This window comes from Cnephaeus nilssonii (assembly GCF_951640355.1).
Source record: "Cnephaeus nilssonii genome assembly, chromosome: 18".
Classification (NCBI taxonomy): Eukaryota; Metazoa; Chordata; class Mammalia; order Chiroptera; family Vespertilionidae; genus Cnephaeus; species Cnephaeus nilssonii.
Window position 1 is genome coordinate 48,349,608 of NC_137089.1, and position 26,616 is coordinate 48,376,223.

The 26,616-nt window shown below is 39.4% G+C and overlaps 1 protein-coding gene across 6 annotated transcripts in view; it reads right to left on the bottom strand.

The window, feature by feature from the left end:
* SPIDR (scaffold protein involved in DNA repair) overlaps positions 1 to 26,616 on the bottom strand; it is a 324,477-nt gene that overhangs the window by 291,493 nt on the left and 6,368 nt on the right. For all 6 annotated transcript variants that reach the window (XR_013814915.1, XM_079795887.1, XM_079795886.1 and 3 more), the window contains exons 2-5: positions 17,954 to 18,094; positions 16,203 to 16,269; positions 9,378 to 9,455; positions 7,370 to 7,554 (exon numbers count right to left, since the gene is read on the bottom strand). Coding sequence is in view for 5 of the 6 variants with exons in the window: in XM_079795887.1 (XP_079652013.1) it covers positions 7,370 to 7,554; positions 9,378 to 9,455; positions 16,203 to 16,269; positions 17,954 to 18,094 (471 nt within the window). In the remaining variant the exon portion in view is untranslated. The remainder of the gene's footprint in view (positions 1 to 7,369; positions 7,555 to 9,377; positions 9,456 to 16,202; positions 16,270 to 17,953; positions 18,095 to 26,616) is intronic.

Here is a 26,616-nt window from a genome sequence, read left to right on the forward strand (position 1 = left end):
AGTCTGGCTTTAAGGACATGTAGTGTCTACGTCCACAATTACTATGTTAGTACAGTATAGACTAAGAGCAGAAAGGAAAATCAGCCAAGATAGATTAGACATCTGCACTAAAGGTAGTAAATAATGAAATTCCAGTGGTCATAAAAAAGGGAATTTACAATATATGCCAAAAGCTAGCTTCGAAAATATAAAATCTGGCCCTGGCCAGGTGGCTCAGTTGGTTGAAATGTCCTGTGCACCAAAAGGTTACAGGTTCTATTCCCAGTCAAGGCACATACCTAGGTTGTGTCTTCTATCCCTGGTTGGGGGTTTTGAGGGGGTGTACACAAAAGGCAACCAAACTCAATGTTATCTCTCACATCAATGTCTGTCTGTCTGTCTGTCTGTCTCTCTCTCTCTCTCAAAATGAATATAAACATATCCTCCAGTGAGGGTTAATATATAAAATCAGGACTTATTTCAAAATAAAAGAGAGCATAAATCAGAAATATGAGAAAGAAGAACTAACTTGTGTTTCCATGTAACTAGATAATATATGGCAGAAACTCTATAGAGAGGAAAGCAGTGAGGTCCCAGACCATCTGTTTCTACGCCCGAACCTCCTCTCTGTACAGATGATTCCTCCACTTATCAAGCTATGCCCTTGGGCTTTCACGTCTTTAAGATTCAAATGATTCTATCTGAAAATAAGAATATAGGAACACCTCCCAAACTAGGCAGATCTCCCTTACATAAGCTAAATTCTAGTACAAATAGTTAGACTTCTATAACAGTTTCTCTAAATACAACATTTCATGCAAAAAAATCCTTTTCAAGATCACTAGTAATAGGAATAGAGACAGAAAAAGATAAAATAGAAGCAGAGTTGCAATAAACGTATTGGTAATACTACTTGGGAAATCATAAAGGAAGCTAAAGCTAAGCATACCTGCCTTTGAGAAACAAGTTCCTGTTGTCATTTTGGCATGACAGCAGGCTGGATACTGGGTGGGAGCAGGGGGTGGGTAGGGTTGCTAGAGCTTGGCGAGTAAAAGAGTCAGGTAGGAATTGCTGATAAAGCCAGGTGAGACATACTGGTATTTTCTACACTGAGTGGCCAGATTATTATGATCTCTGAACGCATAATAATCTCGCCACTCAATAAATATATATATATATATATATATATATATATATATATATATATATCAATCAGAGTATTAGAGGTCCGGTGCATGAATTCGTGTATGGGTGGGGTCCGGCCAGCCTGGCCAGGGGGAGGGGACATGGGCAGTTGGCCGGCCTGCCTGCTGGTCAAACTCCTGATCAAGGGGACAATTTGCATATTAGCCTTTTATTATATAGGATATACACTGAGTGGCCAGATTATTATGCATTCTGAGATCATAATAATCTGGCCACTCAGTGTATATGATGTGGCAATAAAGCTTTAGAAAAGGAATCTGGAAAATATTCCTGGATGTACATAGCAATATTCCCTTAAATTGTACCCATGAGGGACAAAAGATACTAGAGGCTCTAGAAACTCTAAGACTAAGAGAATGTATGTTAACAATTTAAAATTTAAACAACAAACCAGGAGTCAAAATTAAGGTGTAAGAATAATAAAATTCTGTTTTATATAAAAATTACCTTCAATAATATAAAACTTTTAAACTGAGAAAAGTTTTGGAAACAGGATAGTAAGTAGAACTTAGCATTACATAACATAGTATTACTAATTTAAATGTATAAAGTATTTTATGTATTTAGTTTCAAGGTTCTTGAAAGAAGCAAAAAAATATATGTCTATGTATCTCAAAAGCCCAAAATTGCAATCAAAGTCGTGCAAGTATTATTTTTCACATAGGTTTTGTTACTTAAACAAAAATTCTTCTACTTGAGGGCTCTTTAAGAACATAAATCTTATAGCTATAAAGGGAACACTGTACTACCTCATAGCCTTACAGTGAGAATTGAATGATGCATGTCAGGGAAAAGTTGTTTAGCAGAACATTATTTCAACTCCAACTATTGTAACACCAACTGGGTATACTGCTCATTTCTGATATTAACTGCCCTAAGACAGTTAAGGGCAAAGTTCTCCACGCTGCCCTCATTTCTGACGCAGCTGCTAGTAATAATACCATTGTAATAATCTGGTTATTATTTAACAGAAAAGGAATAAAGGAAATTAAGAGATTTGCTAGTTAATTTAACACTCTCCAAATCTGTTCCCCACTGACCCATGGGGGAAGGGACTGGACAAAGGCAGTTTGGAGATATGCTTACTAAGGTCTCAGTGACACGGGAAGGTGCTTACCTGTCTCTTAGTCACACCTGTATTTCACTGCAATCACTATATAAAGTACATGAGAATTCCATAACAAAGCTCACTTAAATCCCATTTCCTTCACACTTCCTGAAAAATGTAGGTTATAAAGAGACTTCACTATTATATCTCTGCTGCCCTCTACAGAAATAGTTCTTAGAAGACAATGGTAAAATAAATTATGAAAATCCAAACAGCAATACTAAACAACATGGAAAGTCACATCAGTAATCAACTACACTTGTTAAATGTCCTAAAAGACAACATGTCAAAGACAATTTATTGCTATGGTCTTTAATTTCTATCAAGCTTTTCTTCCAAGTAGTTGAGTATGTAGTTAATCTGTATTCCAAGGAATACAACATAAGTAATTAAGAGAATTTAGGACATGAGTTAGAATCTCATTTTGCCATTTATTTACTGTACCTTCATATCCTCATCTATAAAATAGGGTTATAACAATAATAACATCTACCTCACATGATCAGAACTTAGCAAAGTACTGACACATTGTAAGAACTCAGGGTTACTGTGTTTTAATGTTATTATTGCTATTACTATTACTGACACTGTAACAAAATGGCCAGGACCACAGCCCAGAAGCTAGAGTGTCTGAGTTAGAATCTTGACTCAATCACTTACTACTTTATAATCACAGGAATCTTTCTGTGCCTCAGAATCCTTATCTGGAAAGAAGAGATGATAAAACAGCTCCATTCTCACAGAGTTTCTGTGAGGTTTAAATACACTAATGTGTGTAGCAGAGCACTCAGGAGAGTGACCCACAACAAGGAAGCACTTGTATTAGCTGTTGCTGGTATGAATGCAAATGCCTTTGTTCCAGGGAACTGGTGGAATCACATGTATAGGCAAATCAATCGCATTGCTGGATGAGGGATTCAAGACAGACCTGAATTATAATCAGTGCTTCCCAATGAATTAAAGTAGAACATGTCTTGTACAGTAGGTATCTACCCACCATATGTATGTTTCATTCCTACAAGCATACATGAGGCAAAAATAGCCTTATGAGTTATATAAGAGGTTTTGTTTCTGGAGAGCCAATTAATAGGTACAAAACTCCTAATTATGGTATAAATCTTCCTCCCTCCAGAGTTATTTAATGTACATAGCTCAATTACACACTGTAGCTGACTCGGTCAATACCCTACTCATATCTCCTCCCTTATGTCTTCAGTGATGCTTGCTTGCCCTATTATCCAGTTTCCAGCTCCCACATTTGTTTACCTCAGGGCCCTTCTGATGGGATAATTCTAAGGCTCACAGAATCTAAGAGCAGTAGTAAGCTCCAGGTGCCCACAACAGTAACTTGCTTGATAATGACCCCTTCATTGGCTACTATTCCTTCCTGGCTCACATGCCCACTTCACTACCAGGAGATGTTCTCAGGACATGCTTCTGCCTGAGAAATTCAAAGGCAAACAATAAACTACGAATAGAGGCAAGTCTACAAAAACTGCACATATTTTACTTCTTTCAACCTACTTGAAATATCAAACAAACAGAAGAGAATGGTTTTAGGTATTAATATAAGGAGTATTAGGAAGTAAGTGCTTATGTGACTACATGATTCTGGGCAGAGGGTATGAGGGTATATGAGTTAGAATCTCCTGAGAGGCAGCTGCCAAGACAGCATCAGCTATAAAAAAAAATCACTCAATCAGAGAACCAAAGAGAAAAAACAGGAGGACAACTTAAGGGAGCTGTGGGACAACAGGAAACAAAACAATATTTTCATCATAGGAGTAACAGAAGGTGAAGAAAGTGAGCAAGGGACAGAGAACCTGTTTGAAGAAATAATGGCAGAAAACTTCTCTAACCTGGTGAAGTAAAAAGTCACATAAATTCAGGAGGCACTAAGTCCCAAGCAAGAAGAACCCAAACAGACGTACACCTAGACATATCATAATTAAAATGCCAAAAATTAAAGACAAAGAGATTCTTAAAAGCAGAAAGAGAAAAGCAATTTTGTTACCTACAAAGGAGCTCCCATAAGGCGGTCAGCTGATTTTTCATCAGAAACTCTATGGGCCAGAAAGGAATGGCATAAAGTATTCAAGCAAAGACCTGGAACCAAGATTATTATATCTGGCAAGGCTATGATTCAAAATAGATAGTGAAATAAAGAGCTTCACAAACAAAAAAAAGGCTAAAGGAGTTTATCACTAAGAAATATAAGAGGTAAAGGGGCAGGAAAAATATTTTTTTAAAAAAATAGCTGAGCACGGCCAGCATGGCTGTGGTTGAGCATCGACCTATGAACTAGGAGGCCATGGTTCTATTCCTGGTCAGGGCAATGCCCAGGTTGCAGGCTCGATCCCCAGTGTGGGCCATGCAGGAGGCAGCTGACCAATGATTCTCTCTCATCATTGTTGTTTCTATCTCTCTCTCCCTCTCCATTTCTCTCTGAAATCATTAAAAATATTTTTTTAACAAAAGAATGAGAATAACTCAGGCTTCTTGACAGTAACTGTGGAACTAGGAAACAATGAAGCCTTCAAAATTAGGAAGACAAATTATTTTCAACCTAAAATTGTAGACAAATTTTCAATCATATATCCGAAGGTGATAAATGCATCTTCTGATTTGCCAAGTCTCAAAAAATTATCTTTCACAAATCTTTTCTTAAAAGGTCCTATAAGATATGCTCAATCAAAATGAGAGTGAAAACCAAGAAAGAGGCATACATGGAATCCAGGATTAAGTTGCTCCAAATAAGAGGAGATAAAGGGAATTCCAAGAAAGAGAATGAAGGGAGACCTAAGTAGTAATGGTCACAAAGTAGAGAGGCCGCTGAGTTCAAATTAGAGCAGTGAGAAGGTTGTGGAAAGAAATTCTCCACTAAAACAAATACAATGGTAAAAAATTAAAGTTTTATTAATAATAAGTAAAACTAGGAAAACAAAACCCCAAAATAATTAACTAAAGAAAATAAAAAGTTGTGAAGGAAAAGTAATCATAGTTAATATTTGCCTTTGTTACAAATACTATGTATTCACAAGTATGTAATGCTTAATATTAATCTAACCAAAACATGAAACATATGTTCTTAAAAAAAATGGAGGGATGGAAAATATTCAGGGGATAGCTGGTGGTGAAAAGTGGGTGAGGAGTAGAGAACTCAATATTTATATATGTTTTTAAAAAGATTGAAAATGGGTCCTAGCCGGCTTAGCTTAGTGGATAAGAGCGTCAGCCTGCAGACTGAAGGGACCCAGGTTCGATTCCAGCTGAGGGCACATGCCTGGGTTGCGGGCTTGATCCCCAGTGGGGGGTGTGCAGGAGGCAGCCCATCAGTGATTCTCTCTCATTATTGTGTTTCTATCGTTCTCTCCTTCTCCCTTCCTCTCTGAAATCAATAAAGAAATATATTAAAAAAAAAAAAAAAGATTGAAAATGGTGGCAAGGTAGGAGGATGCTGCATGTACATGCTCCCAGGAACAAGTTGGAATTACAACTGAAATACGGAAAGGTTCCTGAATAATCAATGTAAAACTCACAGGAGAGAACCCTGATACCCAAGGACCGAAGGTGGAGACCGAATAGAGTCTGGTAGGAGGGGCAAAGGCGAGAAAGGGTTGGCCGGGCACCCACAGATAGCAACTGAAGTCCTGGAAAGATAACTCAGCTGTGGGGGGAACCACTTAGAACTCTGGGATCTAATCCAATTAGTCAGAAACAGCCTTTAACACTGTCCTGCACTAGAGATTCAGAGGTGTAGAGGATCTACCTAATACATAAGTTACAAACCCAAAAAGACAACCATAATGAGGAAACCAAGAAACAACCCCCAAATGTAAGGCTATCATTCAAAATAGTCGGTCAAATAAATAGCTTCCCAGACAAAAAAAAAGGCTAAAGGAGTTCATCACCACCAAGCCAGCATTACAAGAAATGCTAAAGGGATTGCTGTAAGGAATTGCTGACAAGAAGAAACAGAGAGAGAAACCTAGCCATACAGAATTAAAATGGCTATCAATAAGTACCTCACAATAATGACCCTAAATGTAAATGGATTAAATGCTCCAATCAAAAGGTGTAGAGTAGCTGAATGGATAAAAAAACATGACCCAACTATATGCTGTCTACAAGAGACCCACCTGAAAACAAAAGACACACACAGGATGAAAGTGAAGGGATGGAAAAAATTTTTGCATGCAAATGGGAAAGAAAAAAGGCTTGAGTAGCAATATTCATACAGTAGGTCCTCGGGTTATGTCGGAGATCCGTTCCTACAACGCAATGTAACGCGATTTGCGCTGTAAGTCGGAACCCACCTACATCACTCACATGGAGCACATACACAGCAGTAATAAAGTGAAACAGTAACAAAAATTTAAAAGAAAGATAACAATTCCTGACCTTTACTTGTGGTAAATACAGTAAATAATAAAAAACATAAAAAAGCACATACGTCGAAATGATAGAACTTTTTTTTTTATAAATAAATGGGAGATGGCAACGTAACCATGAAACGATGTACATCGAGTCCAGCGTAACCCAAGGACTGCCTGTATCCAACAAAATAAACTTTAAAAGCATCATGCTAAGCAAAATAAGCCAATCAGAGAAAGATAAATATCACAGGATCTCACTCATTTGTGGAATATAATGAACAACATAAACTGGTGAACAAAAATAGAGCCAGAGGGGGAAAAATATTCTAGAATATAATAGAAGTAATCCTGTTATTTGCATATTTTTAATATTTCCTACAACTTTTGTGATATCATACTATGTTAGTACAGTTTGGGTAATATTATTATACTTAAAATCCTTTTATTCTTGAAACAATGTTTATTGCATATAATTTTATTATACATAAGATCATTTTTCTTGAATAATTGGTGTTTATTGCATGTAACATTATCACAAAAAAATTTATGTTTAGAAATACATTACAAGCATGTTATTTAGCAATAAGGATGTACAGTGCAAAAGAATCCACTAAGAGTTAAAAGTTGCTACCCTTGAGGAAGGATAGGATTAAAAAATGCCATAAATAGAATAAAAATTTTTGAAACCATTCATTCTTACCTTGGGAAGCTCAGGTACTCTCTCTTCACTTGTCAAAGAATGACTGCTTGCACAAGAAGCACAGTCTGATATTTCCACAGCGCTCTCGCCATCTTCCACAGCACTCTCACTGTCTTCAAATTCATTCTCGTCATTAGTGTCTTCCCTGTCACTGTCCCTCTCCCAGTCAACAAACTGTAGTTCACCTAGAAAATAATTTCAAACTTAATTTTATATGTTAAATACAATTTTAAACTAAATTTTTTTAAATTTATTTTTTATTCGCGACCCACAGGTTGAGAACCACTAGCAGGGTCGCCTAAGACCATCGGAAAACACAGATATTTACATTACGATTCATTAACAGTAGCAAAATTACAGTTATGAAGTAGCAATGAAAATAATTTTATGGTTAGGGGTCACCACAACATGAGGAACTGTATTAAAGGGTGGCGGCATTAGAAAGATTGAGAACCACTGCTTTAAACAACAACAACAACAAAAGGTAAAAGGGACAGAGGAAGAAAGGGAGGAGAGGAGAGAAGAGAAAAAGAGGGGAGAAGAAAAAGCTAATCAAGCAGTTGTGCACATGAATAGACAATTTCCAAGGGATCATTTACTTGCTACCTAATGGTCAACTTATTTAAGAGAAGTCAGCAACTTCCTAACTCATTTTAAAGCAATTAGCTCAAAGCATCCTCCCATTCTTTAACAGTTTTGGAAACTACTGAGTATTAATATAAAAGATCTTTTCATACAACAGGACAAAAATTACTGAGATGTAATTCACATACCTCACTATTCATTCATAAAAACATTCATTTTTTAATAATGAAATTATGTTCTGAGATACATGAAGACAAACCAAGATTTATATAACAATGAATTTCATTTAACATGGCTGAAATAGCCATTCTGAGTTTATGTATAACCTTAAAATACCACTTTATCTGGCTATTACTGAAATGTCAAATGATAGTTACCAAGCTGTCATACAAAGTGGCCAAAAGAGCAGAGTCGCTTCCACAGGAGTTGTCTGTACAAACAGAACCTTGACTCAGTAACTAAATAACACAAACTGCCAATATAACAGTGAAAAAGAAGTCAAAGCTTATTTTGAAAGCAATAAAACTTTTATCTACATAGATGAGCTATATATTTTAAAATATGGAAAATATCATGATTTCCATAATTTTAAGTCTGTGGTTCCCAACTGGGGTGAGAACTGTACTTTAGGGCAGCGGTCGCCAACCGGTGGTTCGTGGACCACTGGTGGTCCGTGAGGTCCGAAAGGTTGGCGACTGCTGCTTTAAGGGACATCTGACACCTAGAGACATTCTTGGTCGTCACGACTGGGCCTGGGAAAGCTGCTGTCACCTGACGGACAGAAACCAGAGATACTGCTAAACACCCCACAATGCACAGGAAAGCTCCCTTCCCAAACAAAGAATTATCTCGCTCCAAATGGCAATATGCCAAGACTGAGAAACCCCGTTTTAACTGTCAAAAAAAGGATATAATGTAAAATGCCATCAGAACAGACTTAGTAGTAGTTATACTTCAAACACTCATAGTATTTATCCAAAACAAGTTAGCAAGGAGGCAATATGGATGTAGCATTAAGTAGTTAGTTGAGAGTACTGGCTTTGCCGTCAAAGAATGCCAAAGTGGAATCCAAACCAATTCTCACATGTTCAAGCCTTTGTTGTTAACTGTAAAAATTCTAGTGGTAATACCTATCTCTTAATGCTATTGTGAGAAATAGTAAATGAGACAATATTTCTAAAGGGCTTAGTCTAGAGGTTGGGACTCAGTGAGATCACACATAATCAAAGCTAAGTATTCGAAAAGGAATGTAACTTTTTTCCAATATTGAACAAAATATATAATAGAAACTGGATTTCTTACAAAATTATCAATTTACCTTCACTGGCCCCATGTTCAGAACATAAAATATTCCCATTACAAAACCTGTCTATTCTAGAACTACCATGTCCATTACCTCTCTCTGACTTAGAAAGTAGTTTACCTTCATCTGACTGATCACTTCCACTGGAGCTCCAAGTTATCTCTGTAAACCCACTGGCACTCTTAGATGTGGTAGTTTCTGTTAAAGAAAAAGAAAATATATAAAAAGCAATCACCTCATATAGTTATCAGAATGAGATTTAATGCATGTTCCTTTGACGAAGTTATACATACACAAAATTCTCTATTATTCGAGCAAGCATGTTTACAGAAGCCAAGAATAACAGAGTTAATTTACAGAACAAAGGACCATTTATAATTAGTGGAAAATATCCAACAGCAGTTTTTACAATACAGATGTTACACGAACAAGATGGAGTGCCTATGTTTCAACACCACCATATATTACCGGTGATGTTAATGACAAAATGGCACCATTTGTTACCCACGAAGTTGAAAGTCACAGAGGTAGTAGAACTGAGCCAGCTGGACTGTGTAGACGTAGGAAATACATATCTGAATTACCAGAGAATGTTGCCCAAGGGGACTGTGCCAGGAGCAGGTGTGGCTCAGGCTGGACTAGAGCATGTAGGTTCATGGGTTCTTGACGTCATGCGGGAAAGATTTCACAATACGAATCCGGGTTATTTTGAGTACATTTATTAAAGCTGGGGACAGTGAAACAAGGAAGGGCTTAGGATAGAAGCAAAAATAGTAGAGAGACTCGGAGGGCTGCTTTGGCTCTCTGGAATTGTTATCAGAAGAAGTGAGCCCAGGCGAGGGAGCTGTCAACTCACTGGAGAGTCAGAGAAAAGGGGCCTTGGGGACAGGGTCAGGGGTTTAGCCAGGGACGAACTACCTACAGGTGTTTTTTTTTTAGATTTTATTTTTCAAATACTGTTTATATTCAATATTTTTTATATTAGTTTCAAGTGTACAGAAGAGTAGCTAGACAATTATATAATTTATGAGGTGATCCTACAGATACTTCAAATACTCAACTGGCCCCCTATATGTTTATTTCAGTATTATTGAGTATATGCTCTACACTGTACTTAATTTCCCAGGACTATTGTATAACTGCCAAATTGTACTTCCTAATCCCTTCTTCACCTTTTTCACCCAGGGCCCCATTTCCCCTTCCATCTGGCAAGCATCATGTTGTCTCTCTCTGCATCTCTGTGTTCATTTCTATTTTGTGTTGTTTGTTCACTTATTTCCTTCGACTCCACATACAAGTGAAATTATTTGGTATTTGTGTTTCTCAGTTGGACTTGTTTCACTTAACACCTTCTAGCTCCATCCATATTGTCGCAAATGAGAGGATTTTGTTTTTCATAGCCGAGTAATAGTGCATTGCATGTAAGTACCACATCTACTTTATTTACTCTTCTCTTGATAGAGACTTGGATTGCTTCTATATCATAGCTATTATAAATAAGACTGCAATAAATACATGGGGAACATATTTATTTTTAAACTATAGGCCCAGTGCATGAAAACTCATGCACTGGAGGGAGGGTCCGTCAGCCTGGCCTGCCCCTTTCATAGTCCGGAAGCCCTCAGGGGAGGGAGGCGAGCCAGCGATCAGGGGAAGGCGACGCCCCATCACACCTCTGCTGCTGCCATTGTTGGCAGCGCAAGCCTTGGCTGGCCCTGGTTACCTGAGCCTCGGGCGGCCCTGGGCAGCCGGGCAACTGTCATCCGAGGCTTGCCTGCACCTCGGGCCGGCCCTGGGCAGCTGGGGGGCTGAAGGGACTGGGGGACTCTGGAGGCAGGCGCCCCAGTGGGGCTGAGGGGACGGGATGCCACCATCTTCTGGCTGTGGGTTCCGCCACCTTTGAGAGGGTGGCAGTCAATTAGCATAGTCCCTCCTTGTCTGTGGGCGCCACCATCTTTGCAACAGCATGAGGGTCAATTAGCATATTCCCTCTTTATTAGATAGGATTTGTGTTTTGGGAGTTGATATACAGTCAGAAATGTAATTGCTGGGTCATAATGTAGTTCCTCTTTAACCCTTTGCACTCGCTTGCTTTTTTCTCGATTCCTTTATTCTACTCAGGATTTAATTTTTTAAATACCCCAGATTTTACAAAGCGCGGCAGTAGAATAAAAAACTGGAGTTTCTTTTCATACAAACTTATTTATTTGGGTTTTTTTATATTTCAAATTATTGATACATTCAAAGAGTAATTTTAATCTTGACATCCGAGTGCAAAAGGTTAACTTTTTTCAGGAACTTCCATACTCTTTTTCAAAGTGCACTGTGTGGCATCAATTTTACATTCCATGAATGGTGCACAAGGGTTCTCTTTTCTCCACATTCTCACCAACACTTGCTGTTTGTTGATTTATTGATGATAGCTATTCTGACAGGTATGAGCTAGAGTTTCATTGTAGTTTTAATTTGCATTTCTCTATGATTAGTGACATTGAGCATTTTTTCCTGTGTACTGGCCATCTGTATGTTTTCTTTGCAGAAGTGTCTATGCAGGTTCTCTGACCATTTTTTCATGTTTTGGGGTTTTTTTTGGTGTTGCCTGACTTTTTTATAAATCTTGGATATTAACCCCTTATCAGAAGATTTCAATCTTTATTTTGTACAGACTTCTTTTGTATCTAACGAGGTCTATCCTGGAAAATGTTCCATATGCACTTGAAAACAATGTATATTCTGCTGCCTTGGGTGGCAGATATTCTAAAAATATCAATGAAATCTATCTAGTCTGTGTGTTCTTTAAGATTGCTGTTTCCTGGTTGATTTTCTGCCTGGAAAATCTATCCATTGATGTCAATGGGATGTTATTGTCACCTACTATGACTGTATTACTGTCTTTCCCTTTATGTCCATCAATATTTGCTTTATATATTTAGATGCTCCTATGATGGGTGCATAAATGTTTACAAGGGTTATATTCTCTTATTGGATGGATTCCTTTATCATTATGTACTGTCCTGCTTTGTCTTACTATAGCCTTCATTTTTATGTTTTTTTTTGTGTGTGTGTTTTTTGATATAAGTATTTCTACCCCAGCTTTTATTTCTTTGTTACCTTGTGCATGAAATATTATTTACCATCACTTTGTTTTCAGTCTATGTGTCTTTCGACCTGAAGTGGGTCTGTTGTAGACAGCGTATATATGGGTCTCATTTTCTTATCCACTCAGCTATCCTATGTCTTTTGATTGGAGCATTTAATCCATTTACATGTAAAATGATTATTGTTGATTAGAGGCCCAGTGTACGAAATCCAAGTATGGGCTGTCATGGAGGCGGGAGCAGCTCCCACCACTGAGCTCTCCATCCGTTAGCCTGGCTTCTGGCTGAGCGGCGATCCCTGTGGGAGTGCACTGATCACCAGGGGGCAGTTCCTGCATTGAGCGTCCGCCCCATGGTGGTCAGTGTGTGTCATAGCAACTGGTCGTTCCACCATTCGGTCGATTTGCATATTAGCCTTTTACTATATAGGATAGATATGCAGTTGTTGCCATTTTGTTATTTATATGTTCCTCTCTTTTTTCTTTCGTCTTAAAGAAGTCCCTTTAACATTTCTTATGATACTGGTTTGGTAACGATGAGCTCCTTTAGCTTTTTCTTGTCTGGAAAGCTCTTTACTTCTCATTCAATTTTAAATTATAGCCTTGCTGGGTAGAGTAGCCTCAGTTGTATGTCCTTCCTTTTCACCACTTTGAATAGTTTGTGTCAATCACTTCTGACCTGAAAACGTTTCTGTTGAGAAATCAGCTGACAGACTTATTTGATCTCCTGCATCCTAGATAACTGCTATGTGAGGACACAACATGATGGTATGTATGTACCAGGAAGTGAGTATCCACCTGGCACCAAATGCACTGAACTTCCAACCTCCAAAACTATGAGAAATAATATTTCTGCTGTTTATAAACTACCCATTCTATTGGGGTTTTTTGTTGTTGTTAGTAGCCTGAATAGACTAAGACAGGATGTTATCACTATTCATGTGATTATATAACAAATTTATGAAATTCATAAGCCTATGAATTATAGACACTTAACTATAAAATTTATATAAGTAAAACCACTACACGAAATTTAATAGTCAGTAAATAATTTTATTTGCTGAAAAGCGTTGCCCTTGAAATCAAGGCCCATTCCAGTGAAATTCCAGTAAGGATATTAGTCAGACTATAGGAATAGTTACCATGCATTTGTAAACATTTCTGGGTGCCCATTGTGTGCTAGGCATTGTGCCAGCATAGGATATTATAAGTTGAACTATGCCCCTCCCCAAAATTCATTCATAAGTTAAAATTTTAACCCCCAGCATTTTAGAATGTGATGTTATTTAGAGGTAAGGTCTTTACAGAGTTAATCAAGTTAAAGTGAGGTCTTTAGGGTGACCCCTAATCTGATAGGGTTCTTTATAAAAGGAAGAAATTTGGAACAGAAACACATTCAGAGAGGAATCGACAATGTGAAGAGACACGTGGAGAAGACAGCCATCTACAAGCAAAGGAAAGAAGCCTGGAGAAGATTCTGAAATGAACCAACTTTTTCAATACCTTCATTTTGGACTTCTAGCCTCCAAACTGTGAGATATTAAGGTTCTGTTGTTCAAACCACCTACTTTGTGGTATTTTATTATGGCAGCCCTAACAAATTAATATACCTAGCATATAAAGATGAGCAACAGAGAAGAGTCTGCTGTTAAGAAACCCATGATCCACTGAGGAGAAAACAGGGGCAAATTTAGTAATACATCTCAAGGAGTAAGAGATTTCTAACTTCAATAAAAATATTTCTGGGGTGTATTTCAGGAAAAAAAAATAAACACTATTTCCTGTTTACTTCATAGTTTCATTTTGTTTGGTAAATAGATTTCTTTTTAATGTTCTGCTTTTTAAAGAAAATTGCTATCTACAAAGGTTCCAGTCTCTTAATTTTAAGTTTTTATCTTTTTCCATCTCTCTTGAACCTCTGCCAAGAGCCTTTGCTAAAATTTATATGCTTTCTTCTCTCACCTTCCCACCTTCTTCATTTCCTCCTGCTTAGTCTTTTCTGGTTCCCATTGCCTTTTTTTTTTTTTTTTTTTTTTTTTGGCACACTTAGCAAAAGTATGTTCTCCCACTTCTACTTCCCAGCTCTGATAAAAATATTGCTTCCACACCCTAAAATTTCTGTGAATAGCTTGTCTTTAATACTTTGGATGATTTTTTTTTTAAATGAGCCACTTCTAAGAAATACCTTAAGTCTATTTTATCAATTTCTATTAGTAAGCTTTTGTTAAATTATCAATACTTTCTTGCCTTAATAAGCTTCTGATATGCTGCAAGTAATTATATATTAATAAAAGCTCTTTAAGCCTTTAAGAATATATTGAGTATTCTACAGTATAGAACATATAGCAGAGTGAGTCAAATATACACTAACATGGGGAAATCATTCCAAAACATCCTTTTGTAATTATATAAAAGGTAGCAGCTTATTTATCTTTCTCCAAGTTTAACTATACTTAAAATGTTCACAGAAAGATATAAGCCACATCTATAAAATACTATTTTCTCCATATAATATATTATGATCGTTTAGAAGTCAGAATTAATTGATCTTTGAATATCATATAGCCTTTGGCACTAATAAGAAGAAAAGTTAAATTCTGGAGATCCTCTAGAAGATTATGGTATTACAAAAAGATGTGTGCCAATTTTATTTTATAATATAGAATTTTAGGAATTTTTTAAAGTTTGAGAAATGTTGTTTTCATTTGCATAAAATAATAAGTGATATTATTATTTTAGTGAAATAATAATATCACTTAAAGTGTTTAGTCTCTTATTCACAGTTTTCCCACTCTGCAGAATTCTGAACAGGCTTTCATATTCTTCATTTGGCCATCAGACATAATAGCAATTGCTGCCATCAATGAGTTTGAGCTAAGCGCTTTTTTTTTTTTTTTTAGCTCACATTAATTCAATGAGGCACACATTCTTATTCCCATTTTCCAGATGCAGAAACTAAGGCTCAGCATGTTTCGCTTGCTTTCCCAAGATCACAGTCAGGATACCATGGGCCGATGAGATCCGCACTCTCCCTGCTCACCCACAGTAGAACTGAGTGGGGCAGCACAGCCAATGACCCACCTGATACCCAGCCCCTCTTCTTCCTTACTAACAAATCCCCAATTTTATCTGAGTAGCAACATACATGTTTAAAAATCCTTAATTTCACTGAAGTCTCTTCAGGGGAGGTGCCTCTATGTAATAGGTTCTGGCCAAACCTAGAGGTCCTGGTGGGAATTCCTTCCCAGATGAAAAGTTCCCTTGGAGAAAGTCCTCAGACCTACATTCTTCCCAAGAATTGGGCCTGGAGAATTCAGCTTCTACCTCTTCAACACCAGAACAACCCCACACTAATGCTACAGAATTCAGAAAGAGCCTGGCGCCCTGGACTTCTTCTTACAGAAGATAGATTCAACCCCATTTCTTCAAACACTCTAATATAGTTCCCTACTATTTGTAACTGAAAGCCTTCCCTAACTAATTTGTCAAGTAAGAATGTCATTGCCTGAAGTAGTACAGGTCATAATTTTATTTCACAAATCAGACATTTTTTAAAACGTTGGAGCTATGAGTCTGAGCTAACCTACTGGGCTCTGTCAGTGAGTAAACCCAGAAAAGGCACACAAAAAATTCTAATGATTACCTACAGGAGGCAGAAAAAATGGGGCAGATAGTGACAAAGGTGAGACAGATTTCTCAAAAAATACCTTATTACATTGTTGGGATGTTACTAAAGCATGAATATATAGTCTATTCAAACTATGTAAATAATGTTTTAAAAGAAAATAAATCAAGGAAGAATATATTATCCTTATACTTTTTCTATCAAGAAATCAACAAAATATTACCTTTCTTGGGACTAGCAAACAATTCAATGTGCTTTTCTGTAACAGTCTTCTTTTCAGCTGCTAATGACTGTAGGCAGATAATAAAAACAAAAATAATAATAACAACAACAATGTAGTACTTTATGTGACAAGGGCTAAAAACCAACGATATTTTGTAAAATATTCAAAACCTTAATTGCATCTTCCTCAACGTATTCCTCTCTGTTTTCCTTTATTTATATTTACCAATAATTATTCCCAAAGCACATACTCTTCATATACTTATAAATGTATTTTTATAGTTTTCCTGAATCTGAACAGAAAGCTGTCTATCATTTACTTTATAATAGTATTGCTCCATATTTTAAGTATTTCAAAGTTACATTTACAAAAAATAACCTGAATACAGTAGGTCCTTGGGTTACATCGAAGATCCGTTTCTACGGCGCGATATAACGTGACTTTCGCCGTAAGTCGGAACCCACCTACATAAGCACCTACATCACTCAGAGCACAGACACAGCAGTGATGAAGTGAAACAGTAAAAAAAATTTAAAAGAAAGAGAATAATTCCTGACCTTTACTTGTGGTAAATACTGTAAATAATAAGAAACATAAAGCACATATGTACATATGTCGAAATTACAGAACATTTTTTTTTTTTATAAATAAATGGGAGATGGTGACGTAACCACAAAACGAAGTATGTCGAGTCCCACGTAACCCGAGGACTGCCGGTATCTCATTATATATCTGCATATATAAGCATTGCATAATTATACTTCTTGTAAAGAGGATGCTCATTGCTCTTCTGAGAAGGTTCTTCTCAGAGAATTCTCAGTAGGTATCCTTCATATATTAAAAAAAATATATAAAGGTGCTGCCTGGCGTAAGGAGGTGAGTACTGACATGCCATAACTATTAAAGGAATTCAAGGATAAGAAAAAAATGTAATATAGTTTCCTACTATGACAGTATCTTCAAAGAAAATAAGAAAGGGAATTCCAAAGACATAAAAGTACAGTGGCCTGAACACTCAGATCTAAAAATTTTACTGTAGTAAACCCTCAATTTTGCAGTCTTTGATTGAACAGCATTCGGATTTAATGGACAAAATTTCCAGTCTGGATGTTGTATTAAAACACCCTGTTTATTTCAAAATGCTTTTAACCAATATTTGCTGCTTATAATTAAGTGAAGTTTTTTTAATTCACAATTATTTTTAACAAATTTTAGCAAATAGGCTATATTTGGGGAAAAAACACTATAGTAATTTTGCCGACATAAATAGAGATTGCATTATCTACAAATATAGTGTACATATTTAAATCCAAGAGTCACTGCCCACAAACAATGTTTGGTGAGTAATTAGCATGTGATCACGCCACATCGCGCATTCGTTGTTGTTGCGTGGTTTGACTTTCTGGAGCAGTTTTACTAGTAACGTATGTCAGCCAATGTTCTAAGGTACGCTAAGCCATGCCCCAGCCGTGTGCATTTCTTTGCTGGAGGTGATTGGTAAACGCACACATTTACTAGACCTCTTCAGTATAAATTTAAAATTACAGTAATATGTATAAAAAACTTTTCTGTGAAATTAAACTTTTCATACAAACTTTAATTAAACATGTCTACATAAGTAAAAGCAGGTAAACTAATTTGTCAATTTTTTAACATGCACATTTGAAAAACCCACTTTATTATATAACAAACTTTCAGCTTAAAGGACACCCCCTCGCCCGAGTTAGTACTTTACTGAGTCCCAGGAGTACCTGAAGTCCTTCTGCACACCTGAGCCAGGCATCTGAGAGGGAGGCGGTGGCCCCCACGGTCCTGAGGCCTGCTCTTCTGGACTGCGGTGGACACTCTCCTGGGAAGGAGGGGTATTCCACAGCATCCCGATTTCTTTTTCTCTGTGGTGATAATTTTTAAAGAAAAAATCATCAGCTTCACTGAGTTGACAATTAACAACATGGAAACCAAGAATGGCAATGGTGAAGGCATATTTTTTAAATGTCTCTGAATCCCCATGTAAAGGAGTAATGTGACAGCAAAACCAAAAGTACACAGACAACAATTACAACTTGTCAACCAAGTCCAAAATACAAGTGGGTCAGAATAAACACCCAATCCTCCACACTCACACATGGTGTCATATCTGAAAGGCAAGAAGCTGAGAGAAGCAAAGAAGGGCCTGTGCACAGACAACTGGTGTTCATACAAAGTGGAGCAGGCGACCTGAGAACCGTGTCTGCAAAGGGGGAGAACAAGGTCCGAACCAGGATCCAAAGGGTGGGGCAGTCTGGGTACTCAAACAGTCAGCTGGGACCACCTTCCTCAAAAGGCCCACCACTGAGGAGAGCAGCTGGGAGTGGAATCTGCTCAGCAGCACAGGGATGACAGACAAGACTAAACAAAACAAACAGTGGTGGAGGGAAGCAAAGCCAAGAAATATTTAAATATCAAATAAGAGGCCATATGTTTACAAATTACAAGGAAACGACAGAAGTTATAAAAGCTATCTTGAATCCTGCCTCCTAAAAACTCTGAAAAACTATAAAATAAAAATAACAGAAAAATTGCAGAGCCAAATCACAAAGTTATTATTAGAAAAAAAGAGAACAAAATAAATTACATTCCAACACACACAGAAAGCACGCAAAGACATGCCCATAAAACAGAAAAAATTGTAACTTACTACAGTAGGTCTTCAAATAACAGTTTTGGGTTCAATATTGTCTCATTATAATGTTGATGAGAGGAGAAAAAACTACTCCTGGCTTGGGAAAAAAAATCTGCCATTCTCCCCACGTCTGCGTGGGTTTTCTTGGGGTACTCGTTTCCTCCCACATCCCAAAGCTGTGCCCATGAGGTGACTGGCGTGTCTAAATGTCTCAGTGTGGGTGAGTACGGGTGTGTATGAGTTCGCCCTGCAACGGAAGGGGGTTCTGTCCAGGGTTGGTTCCCACCCGGCGCCCTGAGTTTCAGGGATAGACTCTTACCCGCTTATAGGTCACATTTACTTCAATGTTAAAGATTAAAAGAGTTAGGTCTTTATCTACAAGTCTAGTGATGTTTTTGTGACCAGAAACACGCCACTTCATTAATTCTTGTTTATACTAATTAGCCTATGGTAAACTTGTTTTTATTATATGTCATTTTGCTTAAACTTGAAAGTTTTAAGAACCTAATGATGATGTTAAGTGAGGGCTTACTGTATTTCAAAACAAAATAAGGCATTCTGCCCTGGGCTGGTTGCTCAGTTGGAGCATTTTCCCATACACCAAAAGGCTGCAGGTTCAATACCGGATCAGGGCACATACCCATAATGCAAATTCAATTGTTGGTCGGGGCGGGTATAGGAGGCAACCTTTTGATGTTTCTCTCTTACATTGATGTCTGTCTCTCTCTCTTTCTCTCTCTCTCTCTCCATCCCTTCCTCTTAAAAATCAATTTTTACAATGCCCTTAGGTGAGAATTAAAATAAATAAGGCATTCAGATTACCAAACTCAAGGGGTTGCCATTCTATTCAAGAATAAGATGTGGTCATTAGGTATTACTTGCAGCAAGTAAAGGAGACAAGTGATTCACATTCACAGTCCCTTCTCCCCAAAGGGAGGCTTAGCTTTGCTTATACTAGTATATATACCATTTGACCAATTACACATTGATTTCTTCTTTGCATTTGGCTACTGCAACATACTGTGCTACACTTTAATATTTTAGTAAGAACCACCTCAGACCTTGAGAACCTTGTCCTATTCAACAAAAACTCAGAAATTAAATGACAAAACTTAAGTAGAATAAAATAAAAAAATCACCTCATACTTCCGTACACACTTTTAAAATGTGTATATATTAGTATGTATTTAATTTGCTTTTTGGCTTAGTGCCTAACTTTGAATACTTGTAATTGTGCTAGTAATGATTTTGCTTATTTGAATAAAACACATTTTTATGGACTCCCAGTCCAATCCTGAAGCAGAATTAAAGTGAATGAAAGCTGAGGTGTCTGATATTGAAAAACTCAATAAAGTCGTTGAAGCTTCTTCATGTTAAGTTACTTGCAAGCTAGTGGTAGAGCTGGATGAAGATTTATTTCTAGCATCTTGTCAATAAAATCATGGCAGAAAGTATCTCTTTAAAAAAAATCACCTCAGTAAAAAGAATAAATCGAAGGAACCCAAGAACAAACAGATATCACACATAATATCTTTTTTTATATATATATATTTTATTGATTTTTTACAGAGAGGAAGGGAGAGGGATAGAGAGCTAGAAACGTCGATGAGAGAGAATCATCGACCAGCTGCCTCCTGCACACCCCCCACCAGGGATGTGCCCACAGCCAATGTACATGCCCTTGACTGGAATCGAACCTGGGACCTTTCAGTCCGCAGACTGACGCTCTATCCATTGAGCCAAACCGGTTTCGGCCACACATAATATCTTAAGAGAGATAGAAGATAATGAGGAAATTTTAAAGTTTATCCTCCACTTATGGACAGGAACGATTGCTGGGACGTGGGTAGGGGAGGTGGAGGAGGGTAGAGGGGGAATAAATGGTGATGGAAGGAGACTTGACTTGGGGTAGTGAACACACAATACAGTGAACATACAATGTGTTGTGGAACTGTGTACCTGAAACCGGTATGATTTTGTTAGCTAGTGTCACCCCAATAAATTCAATAAATAAATAAATAAATACATAAAATTTACCCTCAAATGAAGAAAGAGTAAAAGGATTTAAGAGAAATAGAGTGATCAAGTCTCTCTAGGGAACCAACATACAGATAGTAGGAATCCCTGAAGAAGAAAACCAAAGCAATGGGAAAGAACAAATACTAAAGACTACAATTCTACAAAACCTTTCCTAAAATTCAAAAGCAAAAAGTAAATTACATATTGAAGTATACCACATACCTGGAAAATATCAACCCAGAAGCAATCAAAAGAAGATATGTCCTAGTAAACAGACTCAAGAACTTCTCTGAGACCTGGCCAGGTGGCTCAGTTGACTGGAGCATCATCCCTCACCAAAAGGTTGTGGGTCACATTCCCATTCAGGGTACATACCTTGGTTGTAAGTTCAATCCCCAGTGGAGTCATATACAAAAGGCAACCAATTAATTTTCCTCTCACATCGATGTTTCTCTTTCACTTCCTCTCTCTCTAAAAGGAATAAAAACAGCCCTAGCTGGTTTGGCTCAGTGGTTAGAGTATCTGCCTGCTGAACTAAGGGTCTTGGGTTTGATTCCCAATCAAGGACAGGTTTGTTTGGGTTGCAGATTTGATACCCAGTCCTGGTCAGGACATGTGCAGGAGGCAACCAATCATTGTGTCTCTGTCACATGGATCTTTCTCTTTCTCTACCCCTCCTTCCCTCCCTTCCACTCTAAAAATCAATGGAAAAAATACCCTTGGATGAGGATTAACAAAAAAATTTTTTAATAAAAATACAAAAATTAAATCAATAAAAACACCTCCTCAGGTGAGGATTAAAAAGAAAAGAAATTCTTTGAATCTCTAGAAAATAACTTACAAGTGAGTAAAAATTACATTAATGTTGACAACAATGCTTAATGCCAAAAGAAAGTAGAATAACATATTTAAAATACTCAAGAAAAGAAAATGTGAGCCAAGGAGTTTATATCCAGCAACAGTGATAACAGACTTATTTTCCAGGCTTTTTTGTTTTTTTGTTTTTGTTTCCAAATGTCTACAACAGACATGTATTCATTTCATAAGTTTTTTAAAAATATATTTTTATTGATTTCAGAGAGGAAGAGAGAGGGAGAGAGAGATAGAAATATCAATGGTGAGAGACAATCATTCATCAGTGGCCCCCCACTGGGGATCGAGCCCAAAACCACAACTGGGGCATGTGCCCTGACAGGCAATCTGGTTCATGGATCAACACTGAAACACCAAGCCACACCGGTTGGACATTTCATAACTTTTTAAATTTGCATTTTATTTGAAGGAATATTTTTACAACTGCAGTAGGAATCAAATTAAGGTAAACTACTATGAGGTGATCACAAAAACAGAAATAAAAACCCTCATCAATACCACTGTAGTTAAACAAAATATAAATTAAAACATACCATTAAAACTTCCTTAACCAAAAAGAAGGGAACAAATCCATAAAAAAAAAATTCAGCCATAACATAGATGGCCTTTTAATATGTAATTGCTCTAAGCATATTCCTCCTATGTAGAAACTCCTATGGTAGTATGCAGTTTTCCATGACAACTGTAAAGAAACTCATTTATCTAAAACAGTAAAAATGGAAAACATAATTTGGTCTATTTAGAGCATCTATATATATAAAACCCTAATATGCAAATAGACTGTACAATGCAACAACTGAACAACCGGTTGCTATGATGTGTGCAACATGGCGGGCATCAGCAGCAGGTGACAGAGTGCAGAACATGGCAGAACATGGTGGGATGGTGGAGTAGGTGAGCAAGGGTGCCAGACCAAGACGGGGCACCAGTCGCTGTCATCGGGGCAAGCCTCTGGTGGTTACTGAAAATTCTTTGCTCCCACATGCCGTGGTCCTGCCCAGTGCTTGCACCTGCTACTGGTTCCAGCCCCACTTGCATCCGCTGCTGGTGCCAGAGCCCCCACTCATACCCGCTGCCCGTGCCCAGCGCTGGCCCCGATCACGTGGCGCCATCAGTGGGTATGAGTGGCGACTGCTGGCCCCGATCACCCCTGAGGGCTTCTCCACCTCTTCCTGCTCCTGAGGGGCGATTGGGGCAGGAGCCGCCGCTTGCACCTGCTGCTGGCGCCGGCCCCAATTGCTCCGTGCCGTCAGCGGGTGCGAGTGCGACCAGTGCTGTCAGCACGTGGGAGTGGCGGCAGCGGGAGCAGGGCTACCAGTAGACAGCGGACCGGGGACCATGGAGGGAGGGCCGGAAAGGGGCGCAGAGGATGGGCCGAGACCTGCCCCTGTGCCCACCGCAGCCTCGTAACACACAGTTCCTTTGAAAGTGCACAAATTCGTGCACTGGGTCCCTAGTATTTATATATAATTCTTTAAACTCCAGAATACCTCTTTAACACATTAATTCACCCCGAGTCAGCTCTTTTAAGAAATGGGTGATACCAGAGATGGGATATGGAAGTAGAAGATGAGCCTGAAATATCTTGAACTGGAGAGTAATAAATTGCTCAGGGAATAATCAGAATGTGTCTAAAAGACACACAGCCGGCATGAATAAACAATAACAGTAGAAAATTATGGCCTACTAAATAAAATAAGAATATGAGTCTATATTAATATAAACAACAAAAAAATAGATTTAGAAAATCATAAATGAATTAGTGGATGCAAGTTTGATGACGAAGAGGATATTTACATGGTCACAAGCCACCTCACCACGAATTACTTATTAACTTTAAAGGTGAAAATAGTAATTTTACCGTAGAGAAACCTGTCAGACATCATCACAATCTAGTGGCAATGTTGAGGTAAACCAACGTTGTTATTAGGCATTGAGATAAAGACAGGACAGCTTCTCTGATATTCCTACCACACATATAACCTAAACCTATACAGGAGAAAATATCAGACTGGTCCAAAATTGGCCTATACACTCAACAATGACAAGGTCAAGAAACATAAAGAAAGTCTGAGGAAATGTTCCCAGATTAACAGAAGACTAAAGAAGCATGAAAATGAAATAGAACACATAATCCCAGATTGGATCTTGAGCCAGGAAAAATAAGTAATTTTTAGGCAATTAATAAAATTTAAATATGAATTGTTGATTAGATAATAGTATTGTATCAAGCTTTCATTTCCTATTTTATGTAAGAGAATGTCCTTAATTCTAGGGGAAAAAAAAATATTTGGGGTAAAGGTACACTATTTTCAAATTACCCTAAATTAATAGACCAAAAAAAAAAGAAAAAAAAGAAAATATACACATGCAGAGAGAGAGAAAGAAAAGAAGAAGACATAAAAAGGAAAACAGACAGACACCATTCCCGACCAAGATGGCACATAGGTAAAGAGGGTACTCACCTCCTCCCATAACCACATCAAAATTACAACTAAACTACAGAACAACCATCACTTAGACCCGTGATGGGCAACCTTTTGAGCTTGGTGTGTCAAACTTGGCCAAAAAACTGAGCATAACTCGGGTAGTGTGTCACTTTGAGGAAAAAACTAACTCCAAGACTCTAGTCGCAAATGTTTCATCCTCAGGAGCAGCAAATGTTTCATCCTTGGCATGCGGCCGCGTGTCATCAGAAATGGCTACGCGTGTCAGTGCTGACACGCGTGTCATAGGTTCGCCATCACTGACTTAGACCTACCTGAAATTGACCTGAATGGAAGTCCTAAAACTACCAAACAGAAAAAGCCACATCAAGACTGGAGACATGGAAGGGACTGGTCCCACTCGCCTGGGTGGCGGATAAAAATCAGGAGGGATAACTTGAGAAGGGAGCCAAGATGGCGGCGGAGGTGAACGGCTGATCTGTTGCCTCGCATGGCAGTTTCAGAAATACAACTAAAAGATGGACTGGTAAGCGCGGCGACTCCTGCTCGCGTCTCCCCAGGCCGGGCGGCTGCTCCTCTCAGTCAGCACCTCAGCCGGGGCCATGAGCTCGTGGGCGGCCGCGGCAGCTGCTGTGGCGGCGGCCGCGGACTAGGCACAGTGGCTCTCGGTGAAGGAAGAGACCATCTTTCTGCAGGACGGGCCCATCCACGTCACCGACCTGGCCGAGCTGCTCAGTGAGATCCTCGGGGCCCTGGTGGCCGCGGACACCGACTTGGAGGATTTTTAGGATTTCCCGTCTTTCATTCAAGTCCTTTAGCCATTTTGAGAGAGGAGAACCAAGAAGGCAGCAAAGTTACACAAATGATCTTCGCCACGCACAGCAATTTCAAAAATACAACTGGAGGACAGAGCGTCTGCCACCCAGAACCACAGGAGAGCTGGCTGAATGGTGGATTTACAGCTAAGAGGGAAGAGGAAAGAGCAAACTCGGAGGGGATAAGGTGTGGAGGCGCGTGGGTCGGGCTGGTGGCGGGGGAAGGGTCGTGCGGCTTTTTTTCCAACCCTAGGGGAGATTAGCTCCCCATCACTCTGAAATCCAGATTCTGGGGACGCACGGGAGACCCAGACGCCTGCGGGGAGAGGCTGGACTCTCGGCCTTCGTGTCGGAGAGTGGGAGTAACTTCCTTGCGGAGGTGCGCCCAGCAATCAGTGTTTGCTGCGCTGGAGTGCGGAACGAGGGGGCTTAGAAACATGGAAAGCAGAAAAAGCAGACTTGCAGCCAGTGCAGTTCGCCACACCATGGCCTGGTGGCGCCCTGAGGCCCCGCCCCGCCCTGGGACCCGCCCCGCACGTTTTGCAGGCCCACCTGGGCTCCAAGCAACGGCTTTTGCATGTGGGTGGCCTGCCCTGTGGCAGCTTGAACAGATAAACTGCGGTTCTAGTTGGACTGCTCCAGGGCCGCTCAGACAGGAGGAGGAAACTGCAGTTTTTGCTGTAATTCCTGCTGAGTGGCCTCAGGCAGTAGCTGACCTACACTCCATTGGAGACCCAGAAACAAGGGCATCTAGTGGTCGGTGTGAGATGACACCAGATTTCAACCACTCGCATAAGGGACACATTCAAGAGGCAGACTCAGTGAGCGCCAAAGCCTTGCTGCACCAAGACCCGGCCCATAAACGTGTCTCCTGCACAGCAACTCTTCCTTTATAGACACAGAGGGTCTGCACGGCCAATTGGCCTGGAGGACAATTCCTCCCAGTGACACCAACAACAATCAAGACTTAACTATACAAAGGAGGACCAAGATGGAGGCATAGGGCGGAAGCCTGATTGTTGCCTACCACAACAATTTTGAGACTACGATGGGAGAGCAGAGCAGACACCATCCAGAACCACCGGAGGGCTGGCTGAGCAGATGCTCTACAACTAGAATAAAAGAGAGGGGTACACAGGATGATGCTGATGCCGGTGACCCAAAGATCACACTTTAAGAACTACGGCTCAGGCGACACAATGGTGGCCTGGAACGTGCTCGGCACAGTTCCCCCGGCGGTCTCCGGCTGAGGGGACGGCTCCACTTGCTGCCGAGCACGGACAGACAAGCCCCTGGGAGACATGGGGTGGGAGACTCCGCGCTTGCTGACCTCCGAGTCCTTCAAGAATCTCAACGCCCCGGAAGCGGCCAGGTGCGCACGCTCGGCGACCGGCCACCTCTGCAGACCCAAGGGCCGACGCAGCCACCCCGGACCAGCCCGCCGCCGCGCACCAGGCACACCGGAGCTTCGCTGAGCCCGCCGCCCAACGAGTTCTGCGGCGGCTGCCCTGGAGCTCTGAGAAAATGGCCGAAGGAATTGCTGAGAGGGAATTGACCTACAGGAATTGGGATCAAGAAGACGAAACCCCGCTGGGTCC